General features: G+C 39.1%; 1 protein-coding gene across 2 annotated transcripts in view; it reads right to left on the minus strand.

Annotated features, from left to right (window-relative positions):
- ATP10D (ATPase phospholipid transporting 10D (putative)) overlaps nt 1–18,623 on the minus strand; it is a 107,115-nt gene that overhangs the window by 40,877 nt on the left and 47,615 nt on the right. For both annotated transcript variants that reach the window (XM_008701451.2, XM_008701450.2), the window contains 5 exons: nt 13,010–13,116; nt 11,866–11,997; nt 11,335–11,462; nt 10,962–11,214; nt 1,046–1,284 (listed from right to left, as the gene is read on the minus strand). In XM_008701451.2, the coding sequence (XP_008699673.1) occupies nt 1,046–1,284; nt 10,962–11,214; nt 11,335–11,462; nt 11,866–11,997; nt 13,010–13,116 (859 nt within the window). The remainder of the gene's footprint in view (nt 1–1,045; nt 1,285–10,961; nt 11,215–11,334; nt 11,463–11,865; nt 11,998–13,009; nt 13,117–18,623) is intronic.

Raw genomic sequence — 18,623 nt, forward strand, 5'->3', positions numbered from 1 at the left:
TTCTTTCAGAAGTCGGAGAAAAATTAAGTCTAGATGTTTGGAATAGTCTGACATATGGCAAAGATACACTATGACAGGTTTTATATCTTCAGTGCCGCAGAAATTAACTAAATGAGTTGCACTGAAATGATCACCCTCGTTGCTGCAATTTTCATGGGCAACTTTGAAATGAGCCAGGAGAGTCCCCTCAAGGCCTTTCCAGGATAAGTGAAACCACTGGGGTCTACTCAGATCACATCTCTACTATGAAAACCATACAATAAATTCCTTACAGATCAAACAGTTAGCAGTCTCATGGCTGGGGAATCCTCACCTTGGTAAAATGTTAAGAGTTGACGAAATGTGGAAGGCAGAGAAGGCAGCTGAATTTTTACAGAAGCCATTTTAAGTACAGCAAAACCTGTGACCTCTAATTCTTTCGTGGAAGTATCATTCCCCTTTCCTATCTTCCACAAGGCCCTCTATATTTTCCTGCACCAAAAGGGTTTGTCAGTGGGTGTGATAAACAGTTTCCAAAACTTCCCTCTGGGAATCAAGCAACACCCAGCTGAGCTCTAAAATGGAAATATCAGAAAATGTCATTCTGAGGACTTGGAAAGGGGAAGACACAGGTGTAGTGGGATGTGGGGGAAGAATGCAGAAAGATAAAAAGGCCTTAGAGGGTACTTGAACTTGCCTGTGATTCAGACATCCATCTCGTCTGTGAGATAACCCTGCTAAGCTTTGCTGGCTCTGAGAGTGAGTCACGATCCTTAAACCCCGGCAGCCTTCTTCAGGCTCAGACATGATTGGCCCTGATCAGAAATATCATGCTTTTTTAGAAATGATATACTATCTCTCAACACTGAATCATCCCACAAATTAGGAAGTTGTGATATTGTTTGCTTATATTTCTAATGATGTGTGGCAATTATACTAAACTGCAATTACGTAGTCTCTTCCCAGGTAGAAAAGACAACAGTGTTCGGCTCTGTCATAATTACGAGGATGTTCTTTCATTATTCATGACGGATATGCAAAATTCAAGTCACGCATTCACACTTACAATGGGGCTACTGAAAGCAGCCTGTCTGGAGTGAGGCACTTCACTGGCTCCTTCTCCACTTCCCAGAGCTAAACAGCTCCCAGCAAGATGATTCGAGGATTTACTTCCCAAAGGCCCATTATGAACCGGCCTGCAGCTGGGGGCCTTCGGTTTCGCCATATTGCTGAGGGAGTCACTGGGAGTGTCTGTGGAATCTTCATCTTCAGAGAGAGCTTCCTGGTAGGACTCTAACCTCTTGGCTGAGAGAAAAAAACCACACTGGGTCATTACCTGAGAAGAACCATTTGCAGGTTGACTATGTCAGGCATTTACTTCAACAGCTATTTCACGTCCTCTCCTTCCTTTTCAAATCTGCCTTCCAAACTCCCCTCCCCAGATTCCTCTAATAAACTTACCTCGCTGAGAAAAGTAGAAGCAATTAGAAAGCAACTCCTTTCTTATCATCAAATCTACCAAACTCTCCACATATGTATCCAAACTCTGTCTTTACTACTACTACTCCTCCTACTCCTACTACTACTACTGCTACTACCACTACTGATAAAGTTTCAAATGCCAAGCTCTCTCCATTTGTGATCTGCTTCCCACCCCTCTGGCCTTCTCAAGGACCTCACCCTTTCAATTCTCCCCTTTATGCTGACACCAATCTCTCCTCAACCAATCTCATGGCTTTCTGTCCCTGTCTGCCCACGGACACTACTCCTGGCAAGGTCACCCACAAGCTCCACATTACCAAATCCAATTATTGCATCTGTCCATATTTATCTGCACTCCTAGCAACATCTAACAGAGGTGACCATTCTCTTCTTGAAATGGCTCAAAAGGTTTCTCTGACACTGTGCATAACTGTTTTTCCTCCTACTTCAATGGCTATTCCTTCTTAGTTTCTCCTGCTGTCTTCTCTTCAGCCCTCAAATACCGGGTTGCTGCAGGAGTAACCTTCCCTTCTCCACTTACATACTCTTCCTTGGCGATGTCACCTGTCCTATATTTGAAATATCATTTCATATGCACCTGACTTGCAAACCTATAACTTCAACTCCAACTTCTCATTGGAATATCTAACTCTCCACTTGATACTTCCAGTTGGATGTCTAGTGCACTCTTCAAGCAGACATCTGCATTGAGACTTTCTCAGGTCTCTTATCATGTCCCTTGTCAGCAAAAACTTGCCAGATATAACCACACTATCGTAAATCCTACTTTAGCACTTATCACCATCTACACACTATAGATCTTACTTGCTTTTATTTTTTGAATAATCCAGTAAAATATAAACTCCAAAAAGGCAGAGTTTTGTCTATTTTGTTAATATGATATTCCCAGAGCCCAAAGCCGTGACTAATACTCAATAAATATTTGTTGACTAAATAAATAATAGATACCTTAATTTTGATATGGCCAACATAGAACTCTTCATCACTTCTCCCTCAAACTTACTCCTCCTTTGGCCTTCCCCATCTTTGTACATGGCACCCAACTATTTATTTAGTTACTTATGCCAAAAACCTAGGAGTCTCCTCAATTCTTCTGGTCTTCCCCAGCCCCCATATTCAAAGCATCACCAATAGCTGTCCATTAATTATCCAAAATACATCTCAAATATCTCAAACTCTCTTCATCTTCATTACCTTAGTCCAAGCCACCATCATCTCTCAACTGGACCAGTGCAAAGAGCCTCATAACTGGTCCCCTTGCCCTTCTGCACTCCATTCCTCAACCAGTAGCTACAGCGATCTTCCTAAAACATAAAGCAGAGCAGATTACTCCCGCACAAAACTTTCCTTATGTTGGCTTACACAACTCAAAATGATCTGACCTCTGGTGACTTCTCTAACATTCTTGCCCCTTCTTCTTCCATACTTCCACCAAAGTCCAGCCTCACTGGCCTTCTTTTCTTACTTTGAAAACTGCCAAGCTCATTTCAGCCTGAGGGCCTCTATACTAAGTGTTGCCTCTAAGTACTAGGTTTTTGCACCTGAACTTCAGGATTATGTTATTCAGATCTAAGCTCTAAACTTTAGAGAGGCCTTACTCCCCCAGGACTAGGTGCCTTCCACTCACTCTATATCATATCACCCCATTTTAATTCTCTGAAAAGCACTTTTCATTATTTTTTTTCTTGATTTAAGAATTTACTTGCAACTATTTTCTCTTTGAGAGCAGGGTCCTTTTCTGTCTTATTTATCATTATACCCAATGTCTGGAATACAGAGTAGACAACTTGTTGAATTGCTAGCTGTCTGTATTTAGGTCAACTCTAGCTACTAAATATAGAGTATGGCTTTTGGCAAGTTAATTTATAAAATAAAGAATATCTGCATATCCTGTTTAATAGTTCTTATCTGTACTTTTTAAAGACAAGAAGAGGCTAAGAGGCAAATGTGGTGATTCTGAGTTCTAAAACCATCTCTTCCAAAGACTCAGTGTCTTCTAGGTAATCACTCTTTCTGAGCCTCTGTTTTCTTATTGGTAGAATGAACAATTTGGATTTAACCTTTAACCAGATCCTTTCTGGTTCTGCAAGTTTCTTTATACTCTCCGCCTAAATAATACAGAACGCTTAGCTATACGGCCTCTCAGCTTCAAAAACCCACCCACTTATGGAGTCCCAAACATATTCAAGTTCTCCATTCCCACCTGTGCCCTTGCTTCGAGTATCTATTCTCTTCTCTATTTACATAATCCCTCAACATCTTTAAAGGCCAGCTCCTCAATGGTGACCTCTGGAACTATACTGGCCCTCACTCACTGGGCCTTTGAAGCTTCTATGTACTGAATGTACTGAACGTTACTGTGCACCAGGCACTTGTCCTTTTTAATAACCAGCACCACCTCCCTGAGGCAGATACTATTAATACTTCCATTTTAGTAATAAAGAAATCAAGCTAATTTTCCCCATCGCACAAAAGTCATATTCATCAGTCTTACAACCACTTCTATAAACTCCACAGCCAGTGCTTGGAGCCCTCATGCTATATTGTTTCTAAATATAGCCACATACATTAATGCGTATTACTCTTTATCATTTTACATCAATATCGCCTGCTCAATTTCAGTGAGTCCATGCTTTTAGTTTAAATATTTATTAAACGAATAACGAATGAATGTATGAATAGACACATGAATGAAATATCACAAGCATCAAGAGAAAGTTGTGGGGTAGGGACTTAACATTTATTGAGGACCTCCTTTTCATCACACACCTGTCTAGGTCCCTTTATAAACATCTACATCTTCCTTTTTCATCTTAAACATAATGCTGTCAGGTAGGAACTATCACTGTTCCACTTTGTAGCTAAGAGAGGCTAAGATCCAGACAGATCTTTGACCATTGACATGTACTCTGACCATGTTAAATAGCCAGTTGGGGGTAGAGTTGGGATATGAATTTAGGTCTTCCTGATTCCAAAGCCAGTACAGGGATTCTCAACAAGGGGTGAAATTGTCCCCCAGCAAACATTTGACAATGTCTGTACACACTTCAGTTGTCACAACTGGGGGAGGAGTGCTACTGCCATTCGGTGGACAGAGCCCAAGGAGGTGTCTAAAATCTAAGAATGCAGAGGACAGCCCCCATGACAAAGAAAATCCAGCCCAAAATGTCAATAGTGCTGTGGTTGATAAGTCCTTGAATAGCTAAAGAAATTTACTGGTGATGTGATACCATTTTTAAAATAATTACAGTATTACAAAACCTACAGAAACATAAAGGCTATACTTCAGGAATTTCTCCCAGCCATCAGTAGGGAAATCAGTCATCATGCAACTGCGTAACTACCAGACAGCTCAGCCCTTAGGACAGGATAAACCTGTTCAATAAACAGCATTTAAAGAGTGGAATCAAGAATACATGGAGTCATCTTTAATCGTTTTGTAAAAAACTGTGAGTAAAGTTACAATTTGATTCAGAAAACAAAGCTAATGCAGTAATACTTTTAGACAGTGAAAATTTCTTAAAAATTGGGTATGAGACGGAAAAGCTTATTACCATACTGATAAACAAAATCTACCCAAATGATCATGAAGACCTTTCATATGTCTCTTAAAGCTGGTTCTGATTAGTTCCATGAATGCCTCAGAGTGGGGCAGGAATCCTTGACTTCTAACTCAAAGGAGGAAACACAAAGTATGTAGCCTTTCCTTTGTCTCAAGGTAGGTACTGGGTTAGACACTAGGTTAACTACTTTATTTCTCCTCCTTATTTAATCCCTAATCTTCTCTTCTGACTCCCACTTTCAAATATCTAATAACCTGTTCATGGCCTATTACTTACATTTATTTGATATCTGGAAGTAAGCAAGAGTGTATAGAACAAAGAGCTTATCGTACTTTTCAATGGCTCCCCAAAGAGCCAAAACCAAAGATGAACAGCACAGCATATTCATGGATTTCTTCCAACTACATCACCCCCATATCCTCCAAACATTGTGCTATGAACTAATCCCTCAAACGCTTCCAGCATCCCAACTTTCACCTACTTGTAAACAGCATGCCCAACTAAGCTTCGTTCAACTGTATCATCCACATATCCTGATACACAAATCTTTTCTTCTAAATTAACTCCCTGTGCATTTCCAGCGTTCCAAAAATTTCTTGCCCATTATCCTTCTAGGCCCCAAACCTTGATCAACGCTAAATTTACCTCCAAAACTGACTGCCTGAAAATCAAAACAATATGCAACAAGAACACCAGACTTTAATCTTATGACAGTAAGATATTTTTACATTTCCATGTCTGTCTTCCACATTGGACCATGAACTCCCCAAAAGATAAATCTATTTCTTATTTTGAGAACTATAATTACAACAATGGCAGTTCTTACTTACAGACAACGTATTCTATGCCATGCTCCAAGTGGCTTTTTATGAATTATTTTCATGAATAATAGTAGATTCTATTATTGATCCTTTTTATTGTGGCCCAGAGAAATTAGATAACTTTCCCAGAGTCACACAGCTTGTAGGCAGTAAAGATGGGGATCAGACCCAGGAGGCCTGATTCCAAAACCCTTGCTCTTGGAAACTACTACATGCTACCACTGTATATATCACATTCACAAATTATGCATCATAAAGGTACTCTCTAGACAAACTCAAACTGAGAAACAGTCTATAAAATTCCTAAACAGTACCCTTCAGAACTAGGGTCATCCAAAAACAGAAAGCCTGAGAAGCTGTCAAATCTAAAGGAGTCTAACTGTTGACTGTCCTATGGTCTCCTAGATGGGATTCTCAGACAGAAAAAGATAAAAACTGAAGAAACCTGAATAAAAGATGGATTTCAGTTAATAATGACATATCAATATTAGTTCATTACTTATGACAAATGTATTATATGACTAATGTAAGATGTTAACGAGAGAGGAAACTGGACAGGGGGGCACAATGGAACCCTCGATAGCATCTTAGTAACTTTTCTCTAAATCTAATATTATTCTACACTAAAAAGATTATTATTTAAAAAAGACATTCTCTTTCAGTAATCTTTTAAATAAATGTCTTTTAAAATATTAGTATGTACACAAATCACCTCGGAATATTGTTAAATAAAGATTTTAACTGAAGCTTTAAAAAAGGGGGCGGAGATTCTGCATTTTTAATACACCCAGGTGTTGCTGATGCTGCTGAGCCCATGGACCAAATTTCTAAGTTGCAAGGTTTTATTTTTTTTAAGTTTATTTATTTTAGTAATCTCTACACCCAATGTGGGGCTCAAACTCACGACCCTGAGATCAAGAGCCACACACTCTTCCAACTGAGCCAGCGAGGTGCCCCTATGTTGCAAGGTTTTAAAACATCAAATGGTGTTGTCAAATGTATTTAGTTCAAATGCATATGTGCACGGGGCTACTTCCTAGCAGCAACGTTCCTTATGGAAAGATCTCCTAGGCCAAGCTTTTGCCCCCAAATCCTGAAGGGTTAACTAGTTTTCACTTCAGTGAACATAATATGTCTCGGGGTTAAATTCTGGAGAGAAGTAGCCCCCACCATTCCCTCCTTCATCGATCAGAGTGTGTATGTGCATGTCCTTGTTTATAACCATTACAGAAAAGAGACCAGGAGCTCTGGATGTATCTATGGCAGAGATCTGCTCACAGGCAAAGCTGGCACCTTCTAGAAGTAGTGCAACACCCATGGTCCACTAACAGTTTAGTCAGGGTAGCACAGGATTTTCAGTCACTTGGTACCTTCTCTGCATAAGGGGCTACAGAGAAGAGGCACTTGTGGGCACCAGTGTGCAGACTCAGGGACTGGGGTGGGAATGGGCTGGTATTAGTCCTCTTAAATGCGACAAATACAAAAACCAATGCAGTGCGTCCCATCATACATTTTGTGAAACATTACTGGTATAAGATACTTCTTGAAAATAGGGATCTATAGTCAAATATTTTGGAAGACTCTAATCTCACAAATGGGTGTGAAAGTTCAGCTACAGTGAGGTTCACTGTAGCTCGGCTTACCACAGTAAATGACAGCTGACAACCTAAATTAAGGATGGATTATTCACATAAATTTTGACAATTATTGTAGCGCAATATAGCATAGCCTCTAGAAGAATAAGGAGAGAACAGAAAGGTGGTCATGATAAGTCTTAAGAAAAATGGTTATAAAAGCAAAAGCACACTGCGATGCCATTGAAAAAAATATATATATATAAATGTGTGCAAGAAAAAGACTCAGGGGTGCCTGGGTGGCGCAGTCGGTAAGTGTCTGCCTTAGGCTCAGGGCGTGATCCCAGCATTCTGGGATCGAGCCCCACATCCGGCTCCTTCACTGGGAGCCTGCTTCTTCCTCTCCCACTCCCCCTGCTTGTGTTCCCTCTCTCGCTGGCTGTCTCTGTCAAATAAATAAATAAAATCTTTAAAAAAAAAAGAAAAAGAAAAAGACACAAAAGAAATGCACAAAAATGTTAACAGCGGTCTACTCTGGTGGGGGTTATTGATGGCTTTTAAATTTTTCTCTTTTAGCTTATCTAGAATTTTCTATAATATTGCTTTTATAACAAAAATAAAATAAAGAAGATGAAACAATGCAGAGTATCATCATAACCAATATGACTAGCTATTTTTTATATTTATATAGTGATTATGCAATAAATATTCAATATTTTATCCCTCACATTCACATGTAACAACAAAACCTGGCTTAAAAAATGTATGCGCCTAGGAGCTGTACCTGGGTGGCTCAGTCAGTTAAGCATCTGACTTCGGCTCAGGTCATAATCTCAGAGTCTTGGGATTGAGCCTCATGTGGGGCTCTGTGCTGGGCATGGAGGCTGCTTAAGATTGTCTCTCTTCGTAAGGAGGGCACGTATTGCATGGTGCACTGGGTGTCATATGCAACTAATGAATCATCGAGCCTTACATCGGAAACCGGGGATGTACTGTACGGTGACTAACATAATATAATAAAAAACCATTAAAAAAAAAAAAGATTGTCTCTCTTCCTCTCCCTCTGCCCCTCCCCCCACTCAGGCATACATGCTCTCTCTCTCTAATAAATAAAAAAAAATCTTAAAAGAAAAAAAATACGTGTGTGTGCGCCCGCGCACATGTGCGCACACACGAGTATCTACCTCAGAGAAAATAGAGTATATCTTTTAAAATTTGGGCCAGGTGGGATGTGTAAATTTAACACTACTAACAAATTATAATATTCATAATCTTATTAATATTTATAATAACAAGATTTAATAAACCTATAAAAATTCAGACAAGAAGAAACACCCTAAGAGACCATGCTAGACAGAATTCTAAGATGGCCCCAAGTTTCCGGGCTCCCTGATTTACACACCTTCTGGGTACAATGGGGTTCACTTCTGTGATTAAATTATGTTATATGAAAACATGGAGAGATTTTGCAGATGTAATCAAGCAGCTAACCAGCTGAATCAGAGTTCATCTAAAAGAAGACTATCCTATGTAGATCTGACCTCATCAGGGAAAAAGAAGGGTCACAGTACTTTCCTGAGGTCAGAGACATTCAAACCTAGAGATTCTGCTGCTGGCCGTGAAGAAGCAAACCGCCACGCTATGGAGAGGCCATTTGGTGAGAAATAGTGGGCCACCTCTAAGAGCTCAGAACATCCAGGATGACAGCCAGCAAGACAACAGGGACTCCAGTCCTACAACCTTAAGACTCTGAATTCTGCCAAAAACAAGGGAACTATGAAGAGGACTCTGAACCTCATATAAGATCAGAGTCCCAGATGACACCTAAATTTCAGCTTGGTGACAGACCCTGAGGGAGGATGCCGCCATCCCACACCCAGGCTCCAGCCCCACAAAAGCCATGAGATAGTATATGTGTGTTGTTTAAAGCTACTAAATTTGTCATAATTTGTTATGTAACCATAGAAAACTAATACAGTGATAAATGATGAACCAGGAAAATACTTGTCACATATAGAAGGAAAATATCACAGGGTCAAATTATTTAACATTTAGTTCAATACAAGTGCACAAAAGAACATGGACAAGTGGCCAGACAACCTAGACTGAACAAGCTGAACACCAGCCCTCCTTAATAGATAAAATCTTCCTACAGCTGATGAAGAAAAGCTCATTTGTAAAACAGGAAAAGGAAATGATCTCTTTACCAAGGAAATACAAAAGGCCAATAAACATATAAAAAGTTAAGCTTCTCATTGCTAATCAGAGACAAATTAAGACACTGAAGTGCTGAGTCTACAAAAATCACACAGATTAAAAAGAATAACTTCACCCCATTATGGCTGATGTGAAAAGTGGGTATTGTTTTTCTGGGTGGTGGGAATGTAAATTAGCACAATATTTTAGAGGTAAATTTTGTAGGATCTATAAAAATTTTATATGTGCCTACCTCTGGAGCCAATAATATCACTTCTAGAAATGTAGGTTATAAAAATAAGACATGCACAAACATGTACGTACAAAAATGATGAATTTTATTCTACATATCATAATCTTTAATATTATATATCTCCTTGCCTTAAACTCTAAAAGCTACATGAGATCAAGGGACTTGTGCCACACATTAGGGACTCACAAAATTTATGTTGAATTACTCATTCAGTGATAACTGAGTAAGTTCACTGCATGTATTGTTATAATAGCAAAGGAAGCTTGACCACATACAATGCGTACTATGCACTTAATGTTAAGTTATGGACTGACTCGGAAAAAAAAGTCCATGAGATATTGTTGAATAAAAGAGGAAAACTGCAAAAAAATATTATAACCTGTTCTAATTTATAAAAGGGAAATGTCCAAATATGTATGTTCGCCTATAAAAGAATATGGAGAGTTATATATTCATCAAATTGTTAATGGTGATTAACCTCTAGAGAGTAAGGTTTTTAATTCGTTATAGATACTTTTCCAGAATTACTTTCATAGGAGTGCACATTACTTTGGTAAATAACAAAATGAAGTTCGAGTCTTTAAAGAAAACTTGCAATTTGTATATTTACTTCCTTAGCCTCAGAAGTTTAGCTCATCATATTTATTCCTAAACTGGGTGTTCTTGACCAAGAATCAATGGAGACTTATGGGCTAAACAATGTGATGGGTTAGGGGGAGGCTGGAGTCCCTCCCTTTGGAATTATTTTCAGAATATTTCTGAGGGAGATGGTCCACAGTTTCATTAGATTCTCGCAAGTATCTATAATATCATATTCTTGCCAGACCTCATCTCTCCAATCTTCTACTACTAGTGGTAATTTACTTTCCTTTAAAAGAAACTACGGCAGTAGACTCCTTGACTCTGACCTACTAGCTTTTGAAAGAACAACAGTGAAGCTTAATGCCCATCTGGATGACTTAAGTACCTAATGCTTAAATACAGCACCTCTACGCTAGAATTATGAAACCTTTAAGTGGGTGCCAAAAAAGACCAAACTTAAGGTTGGTTTTCACAGAAACCCAACACTCACCATTTTCTTCGTGGCAGTAATCAAAGCCTGCCACGCTACATCTTCGGAAAACCATCTTATTCTCAGTGAGAGTTCCTGTCTTATCAGAAAAGAGGTACTGAATCTGTCCAAGATCCTCAGTGATGTTCAGGGCTCGGCACTGAACAGTGGAATCCATTTTCTCATTGTAGAAATCCACATCACTTTGAATAAAATATATCTGTCCGAGCTTCACAATTTCAATGGAAACATAGAGAGAAATGGGAATCAAGACCTAAGAGGAATCGAGTAATTTCAAACATGTTAGAGAGGGAAAAGAAAGTTTGAGAAACCAAATACAGTTGGATAAGTAAGAAAAAGCTTAAAATTCTATGATGAGCTCAACAGAAATTACCTGTAACAAAATGATCATGGTCCAAAACATATAGAATCCTGCCAACACGGGTGATATGACATGTCCATCAGGCTCGGGGATATTAAAAAAAATTATGTTTTCGTATCTACTCAACCAGATTCCATGACCTTTCAAAAAACACACAAGACATGAAAAGGATGCTACAGATGTATTATGTAAATATAGAACTTCATTCCTAAAGAGGAAGAAGAGTATTTATTTTGGTTGAACACCAATTCTTTATTTTTGAAAACAAATTGAAATGCGAAAGACTCCACATTCTCTGGTCTTTGTCTCTCTTTAAATCTCTTCCCAGGTCCCTTTCCTACTGTGGCCACATGTAACTGCATATATTCAGCATTAATGCCTTTCAGATCACAGAATGTAAAAGATAAAGATGTGAGGGGGAAAAATAATTGGCAAATAAAAATCTCCTTTGCAGAAGTCAAATATTCATAAATATTTTGAAAATAAAATACTTTTAAAGATCTTGCTGAAAAGATCAGTATAAAAAAATCAGATTTTACCTACCCAATGCACCAGTTAAACACATCACAACCAGAAGTAGGACACACCAGAGGACATCTGTATTTGCTCTTCTTTCTAATTTGCTGCGCTTATACCTGGGACCACTGTTGTTCAGCATTGCTTTGGTTTCATGGCCTACACAGGTAACATGTCAGAAAACGTGCAAATTAAAGCCAGACTGCAAATATCATATTTTTATATCTCTGTGACAGATATCAAGAATAGTGGCATAATATATTTTGCTAATTTAGTTTGCTTTTGTGATCCATTTAGAAAAACAGAGGATGTGGAGAAAGGGGATCCCTCCTACATTGTTGGTGGGAATGCAAGTTGGTACAGCCACTCTGGAAAACAGTGTGGAGGTCCCTTAAAAAGTTAAAAATTGAGCTACCCTATGATCCAGCCATTGCACTACTGGGTATTTACCCCAAAGATACAGACGTAGTGAAGAGAAGGGCCATATGCACCCCAATGTTCATAGCAGCATTGTCCACAATAGCTAAATCGTGGAAGGAGCCGAGATGCCCTTCAACAGATGACTGGATTAAGAAGATGTGGTCCATATATACAATGGAATATTACTCAGCCATCAGAAAGAACGATTTCTCAACATTTGCTGCAACATGGATGGCACTGGAGGAGATAATGCTAAGTGAAATAAGTCAAGCAGAGAAAGACAATTATCATATGGTTTCTCTCATTTATGGAACATAAGAACTAGGAAGATCGGTAGGAGAAGAAAGGGAAGAAGAAAGGTGGGGTAATCAGAAGGGGGAATGAAGCATGAGAGACTATGGACTATGAGAAACAAACTGAGGACTTCAGAGGGGAGGGGGGTGGGGGAATGGGATAGACCGGTGATGGGTAGTAAGGAGGACACGTATTGCATGGTGCACTGGTTGTTTTAAGCAACTAATGAATCATCGAACTTTACATCAAAAACCAGGGATGTACTGTATGGTGACTAACATAATATAATAAAAAAAATATTAAAAAAAAAAAGAAAAAGAAAAACAGATCAAGGATTAAGTTTATCAAGACAAAATTTCCTTTCCACCTTTATAAACTGCAATTTGAATAAATGGAAAATGTTAACTTGAAGAGAAACACAGAGGAGACAACAGTGAAAATGAGAAGTGCAACCAACCTGCATAAACCACAATGCCCACGACAGCCTCTGTGTTTCTAATGGTGCATCCTCTAAGTAACAAATTTTCTTTACTGAGACCCACGCGTTCTTTGTTGGAATGTTCTCTGTAAGAAAGACAGCATAAAGATTCATTTTTAAATAGCAAAAGTGGGGGTGGGGATAAATAGCAAAATTGGGAATGTAAAAATAAAAATCATGGATTTTGAGTTTTCTTGACTGGGAGTACGAAGCCGAGGAGCTCACAAGGAAGGTTTCAAATGCCTGGGCCATTTGCTTTTGATATTTTTGCTTTGGCTCAGAAATTATATGCAATAAGTTTCTACTACCATTGCTTCCTATTATTCAGTGTTAACTTCTAGTACCACAAACACTAAAAAATATTCCAAATAAGGAACTGGTTACTCTAGTACAAACTGTATTTCAGGGTAACTTAGTGACAGACACGGGAAAAGTTCTTGATAGAATTAGGAAATTACCATTTTCAACCCGGATGGAATCAAGGATTGTTCTAGGCAATGGTAACCTGTGGCTGCTAAAATCATTAGGTGACAGGCTGAGGAGGACTTTCATAATGAAAGGAGAAGGCTGAGAACACCAGTCTTAACAGAACTACCAATGGGACAAGGGATATCACAGGCCTCCAGATGGTATGGAATAGAAGCACACGTCTCCACAGGATCCTAATCAAGCCTCTATAACAGCAAATCAACCTAGGGTCTGCGGCATCAAGAGATCTGTGAAGCCTTTGAAATTGTATGTAATATTTCCTGTGTGTACGTATGTGTGTATATCTACGTCTATCTTTGTAGAAAGAGAAACTACTTCTTTCATCAGATTCGAAGGTGCCCCTGGACAGTTTACAGGAAGTCAGAGGGCCGGAAAACAATGTTCACCACCACCACAAGGATGCAGTCTGCCAAATCTAAACGCAGTAAACTGCAGGCAAAATGACCTGGCTTATTCAACAAATGGATGGCGTGGGGGCACAGGGGAAGCAGGGAGGACTCAAGTCAGGAAGAAGGCAATCAGCTCAGTCTAGAATGGGGTAAATTCTACCAGCTAAATGACCTAATTTCTTGGGAGGAAAAATTTAAAGACATGTCAACCAAATGAAATGGGCAGACCTTGTTCTGTTTAGGATAGATGGACAACAAAAAATTTTTTTTGAAGTAACTGGGAAAATCTGAACAAAAGTTAGGTATTAAATGATATCAAGAAATTGTTCTTAATTTAGTTAGGCGTGATAATGATGTTACGACTCTGGTCCTTTACTGCTATGTATTCATAGTGAAGTATTTATAGTGAAATGCTAATGGGGAAGAAATAGGAAGATGATTAAAACAAAGCTGGCAAAATCATAAAATAGTTAAAACTGGGTCAGAGCCCATGGGTGTTCATTATATTTTTCTTTCTGCTTTTGCATGTTTGAAATGGTCTGCAATAAACAACTTAAAAATTATCAAAGTTATTACTTGATTAAGTTACTACAGTGGCAAAAATACAGAGAAAAATAACTGGAAATTTTTAAAAAATAAACAAAAAGTAACGTATTTCACCTATTTTGAAAATGCCCTCTCAATTTCAGCATTAAAATTAGACTGTTTTCTAAGCAATATACTTCAGTCAGTAAGTTGTTTCTTCTTTCTTACATATAAGATGATATGTAGGTAGTTGTCCCTGTATCTGGCATCCTTGCTATCTGGAATTACAAGGGTAAGGAAATAACTCTTCAAAGAAGGTTTCATACCACAAAGGACAAAGAAAATCGATTTGTCACTTCACTCCTATAATTTGTAAACATCTTATTCTAAGAGATGTATGTTTACATTCCTTCATATTTTATGTACAGAGACAACCAAAGAGTCATAGTCAGGGTCAGCAGTGTCCTTGGGTATAATTTAATTCTACTTCCTAGTTTTACAGATGAAGAATTTAAGTCCCAACATTCACATTTCCATGTAGCATTCACAGGCAAGCACCACACAATCCTCATCAATATAGCATTCCCTACCCCTAGAACCTTCAGAGAAACAGATTTAACATACACAAGCATTTCCAAAGTTCCTCAGTAAGATTTCAGACTTTTTTACCCCTTTGGGATCCTTCTTTTAAACCATTACATCACTCTAGGTTACCATCATTAGATCAAAGCCCAACTCCTATCCTAACTGCATCTGCCCGAACATTAAACAGGTCCTGCACTTGCCGGGTATATTAGCACTTATGATTCGGGACCTTTGCACTCTGTATGAAGTACTGGCTGACTGTCCACATAGAGCTCTCATCCACTGAAGAAGCTAGGTAACATCTGCCACATGCCCAGCACTCCCACTCAGATGCTGGGAATAGAAAAACACACACAGTCTTGGCTCCTGTGGTCTAAGGGGCGGTGACTGATAGAGAAATATGTAAGTATAATGTAATTATTATAGATATTATGATAGAAATCTGATATTCAGCATGTACTGTGGGCATAAATAGGGAGAATGTCAGTTCTACCTGAATAAGACCAGAGAAGTCACCATGTAGAAAGTGAGCGTGAGCATCTCAATTTTTATTGATTTTCTTTTTTTTAGATTTTATTTATTTGTCAGAGAGAGAGAAAGATAGAGAGCACAAGCAGGGGGAGCAGAAGGCAGAGGGAGAAGCAGGTTCCCCGCTGAGCAAGTAGCCCGATGTGAGACTTGATCCCAGGACCCTGGGATCATGACCTGAGCTGAAGGCAGACAATTAACGGACTAAGCCACCCAGGCATCCCTCAATTTTTGTTGACTTTAGAAAACAGACCACAGTAGCAGGAAAGGGATAAGGAGCTAGTTTAGTGGATAAAAATAATTCCACATAAAGTCACTGTATCTACCTGCGCTGACTCATTCAATGCTTCCCTGCAAGTTGCTGAAGCCAGCTCTCAATAGAGGATTAACGGGGCAGACCCAGGGAAGTCCAAGCACTGAGGACGCCAGAATCTGAGGGACGGAGAGGAAGCAGACAGTATCTTCTGGTTGTGGATTCCAAGTGGAAGGGAATTCCAGATGTCAGACTAGGCTAATCTGAAATTAAGGCACCACACTTGAAGCAGACAGACATCAGAGGAACTCCACCATGAATAGAAAAACCAAAGAGCAGGCAAACATGGCATCAGGGAATCCAGAGGCAAGGATAATTAGGAGAGTCAGAAGGTTAGTGGGGCTCTAGGACTAGGTAAGGACTCTGGGGCAAGCCTGAGTACCCACAACAGCAAATGATGTTCCAATGTGTCCGTTAAGAAAAAAATCATGTCCAATGTGGATGAAGCGACAAGGTAGACAGACCAGGACCAGGACTCCAGTTTGGTTTTGGAACTTTGGTTAAGGCAATTACTAATCTGCTTTCCAACACTATAAATTAGCTTTTATTTTCAAGAAATTATATAAATCAAATCATACAGTATATATATTTTTTTCCACCTGGCTTCTTTCACTCAGCATGATATTCTGAGATGCATCCATGTTGTTGCATGTATCACCAGTAAATTCCTTTTTGCTGAGTAGTATTACACAGTATGGATATCCAATCTGTTTATCCATTCACCTGCTGATGGACATTTGGGTTGTTTCCCACACAAACTCTCACAAATAAGGCTGCTATGAATATTTGTGTGCAGGTTTTTGTATGAAGAAGTGTTTTATTTTCTCTTAGGTAACTACCTAGGAGTGGAATGGCCAGATCATACAGTGGGCATATGTTTAACTTTTAAAGAAATTTCCAAATTGTTCTTTAAAATACTTTATATATCCCCACAAGAGGTACATGGGTGTTCCGGTTCCTCTAAATTCTCACCAGCACTTCTATACTTGGGCCTTTTTAACTGTACCAGTTGTAGCTCTGTGGTTTTAATGTGTATCTTTTCACATAGGTATTTGTCATCTACCTACCTTTTTTGGTGAAGTGTCTGTTCAGACTTTTTTTTTTTACCATTTAAAAAACTGTATTGTTTTCTTCTTTTTTTTAATTCTATTTTTTTATTATATTATGTTAGTCACCATACAGTACATCCCTAGATTTTGATGTAAAGTTCCATGATTCATTACTTGCGTATAACACCCAGCGCACCATGCAATATGTGCCCTCCTTACTACCCATCACCGGCCTATCCCATTCCCCACCCCCCTCCCCTCTGAAGCCCTCAGTTTGTTTCTCAGAGTCCATAGTCTCTCATGGTTCATTCCCCCTTCTGTTTACCTCCCCCTTTCTTCTTCCCTTTCTTCTCCTACCGATCTTCCTACTTCTTATGTTCCATAAATGAGTGAAACCATATAATTGTCTTCCTCTGCTTGACTTATTTCACTTAGCATTATCTCCTCCAGTGCCGTCCATGTTGCAGCAAATGTTGAGAAATCGTTCTTTCTGATGGCTGAGTAATATTCCATTGTATATATGGACCACATCTCCTTAATCCAGTCATCTGTTGAAGGGCATCTCGGCTCCTTCCACGATTTAGTTATTGTGGAAAATGCTGCTATGAACACTGGGTTGCATATGGCCCTTCTCTTCACTACGTCTGTATCTTTGGCGTAAATACCCAGTAGTGCAATGGCTGGATCATAGGGTAGCTCAATTTTTAACTTTTTAAGGGACCTCCACACTGTTTTCCAAAGTGGCTGTACCAACTTGCATTCCCACCACCAATGGACGAGGGATCCCATTTCTCCACATCCTCTCCAACATTTGTTGTTTCCTGCCTTGTCAATTTTTGCCATTCTAACTGCCGTAAGGTGGTATCTCAATGTGGTTTTGATTTGAAGTTCCCTGATGGCTAATGATTTTGAGCATTTTTTCATGTGTCTGTTAGCTATTTGTATGTCTTCATTGGAAAAGTGTCTGTTCATATCTTCTGCCCATTTTTTGATTTGATTATTTGTTTCACGTGTATCGAGTTTGAGAAGTTCTTTGTAGATCTTGGATACCAGTCTTTTATCTGTAGTGTCATTCGCAAATATCTTCTCCCATTCCGTGGGCTGCCTCTTAGTTTTTTTGACTGTTTCCTTGGCTGTGCAGAAGGTTTTTATCTTGATGAAGTCCCACAAGTTCATTTTTTCTTTCGTTTCTCTTGCCTTTGGAGATGTGTCATGAAAAAAGTTGCTGTGGCCCATGTCAAAGAGGTTCCTGCCTATGTTCTCCTCTAGGATTTTGATGGATTCCTGTCTCACATCGAGGTCTTTCATCCATTTGGAGTTTATCTTTGTGTATGGTGTGAGAGAGTGGTCAAGTTTCATTCTTTTGCAAGTAGCTGTCCAATTTTCCCAGCACCATTTATTGAAGAGACTGTCTTTTTTTCCACCGGATGTTTTTTCCTGCTTTGTCAAAGATTAGTTGCCCAAAGAGCCGAGGGTCCATTTCTGGGTTGTCTATTCTGTTCCATTGGTCTGTGTGTCTGTTTTTGTGCCATTACCATGCTGTCTTTGTGATCACAGCTTTGTAGTACAGCTTGAAATCCAGCAATGTGATGCCCCCAGCTTTGTTTTTCCTTTTCAACAATTCCTTGGCGATTCAGGGCCTTTTCTGGTTCCACACAGATTTAAGGGCTGCTTGTTCCAGTTCTTTGAAAAATGTCATTGGTATTTTGATCAGG

This window comes from Ursus maritimus, unplaced genomic scaffold (assembly GCF_017311325.1).
Source record: "Ursus maritimus isolate PB19 unplaced genomic scaffold, ASM1731132v1 scaffold_8, whole genome shotgun sequence".
Taxonomy (NCBI): domain Eukaryota; kingdom Metazoa; phylum Chordata; class Mammalia; order Carnivora; family Ursidae; genus Ursus; species Ursus maritimus.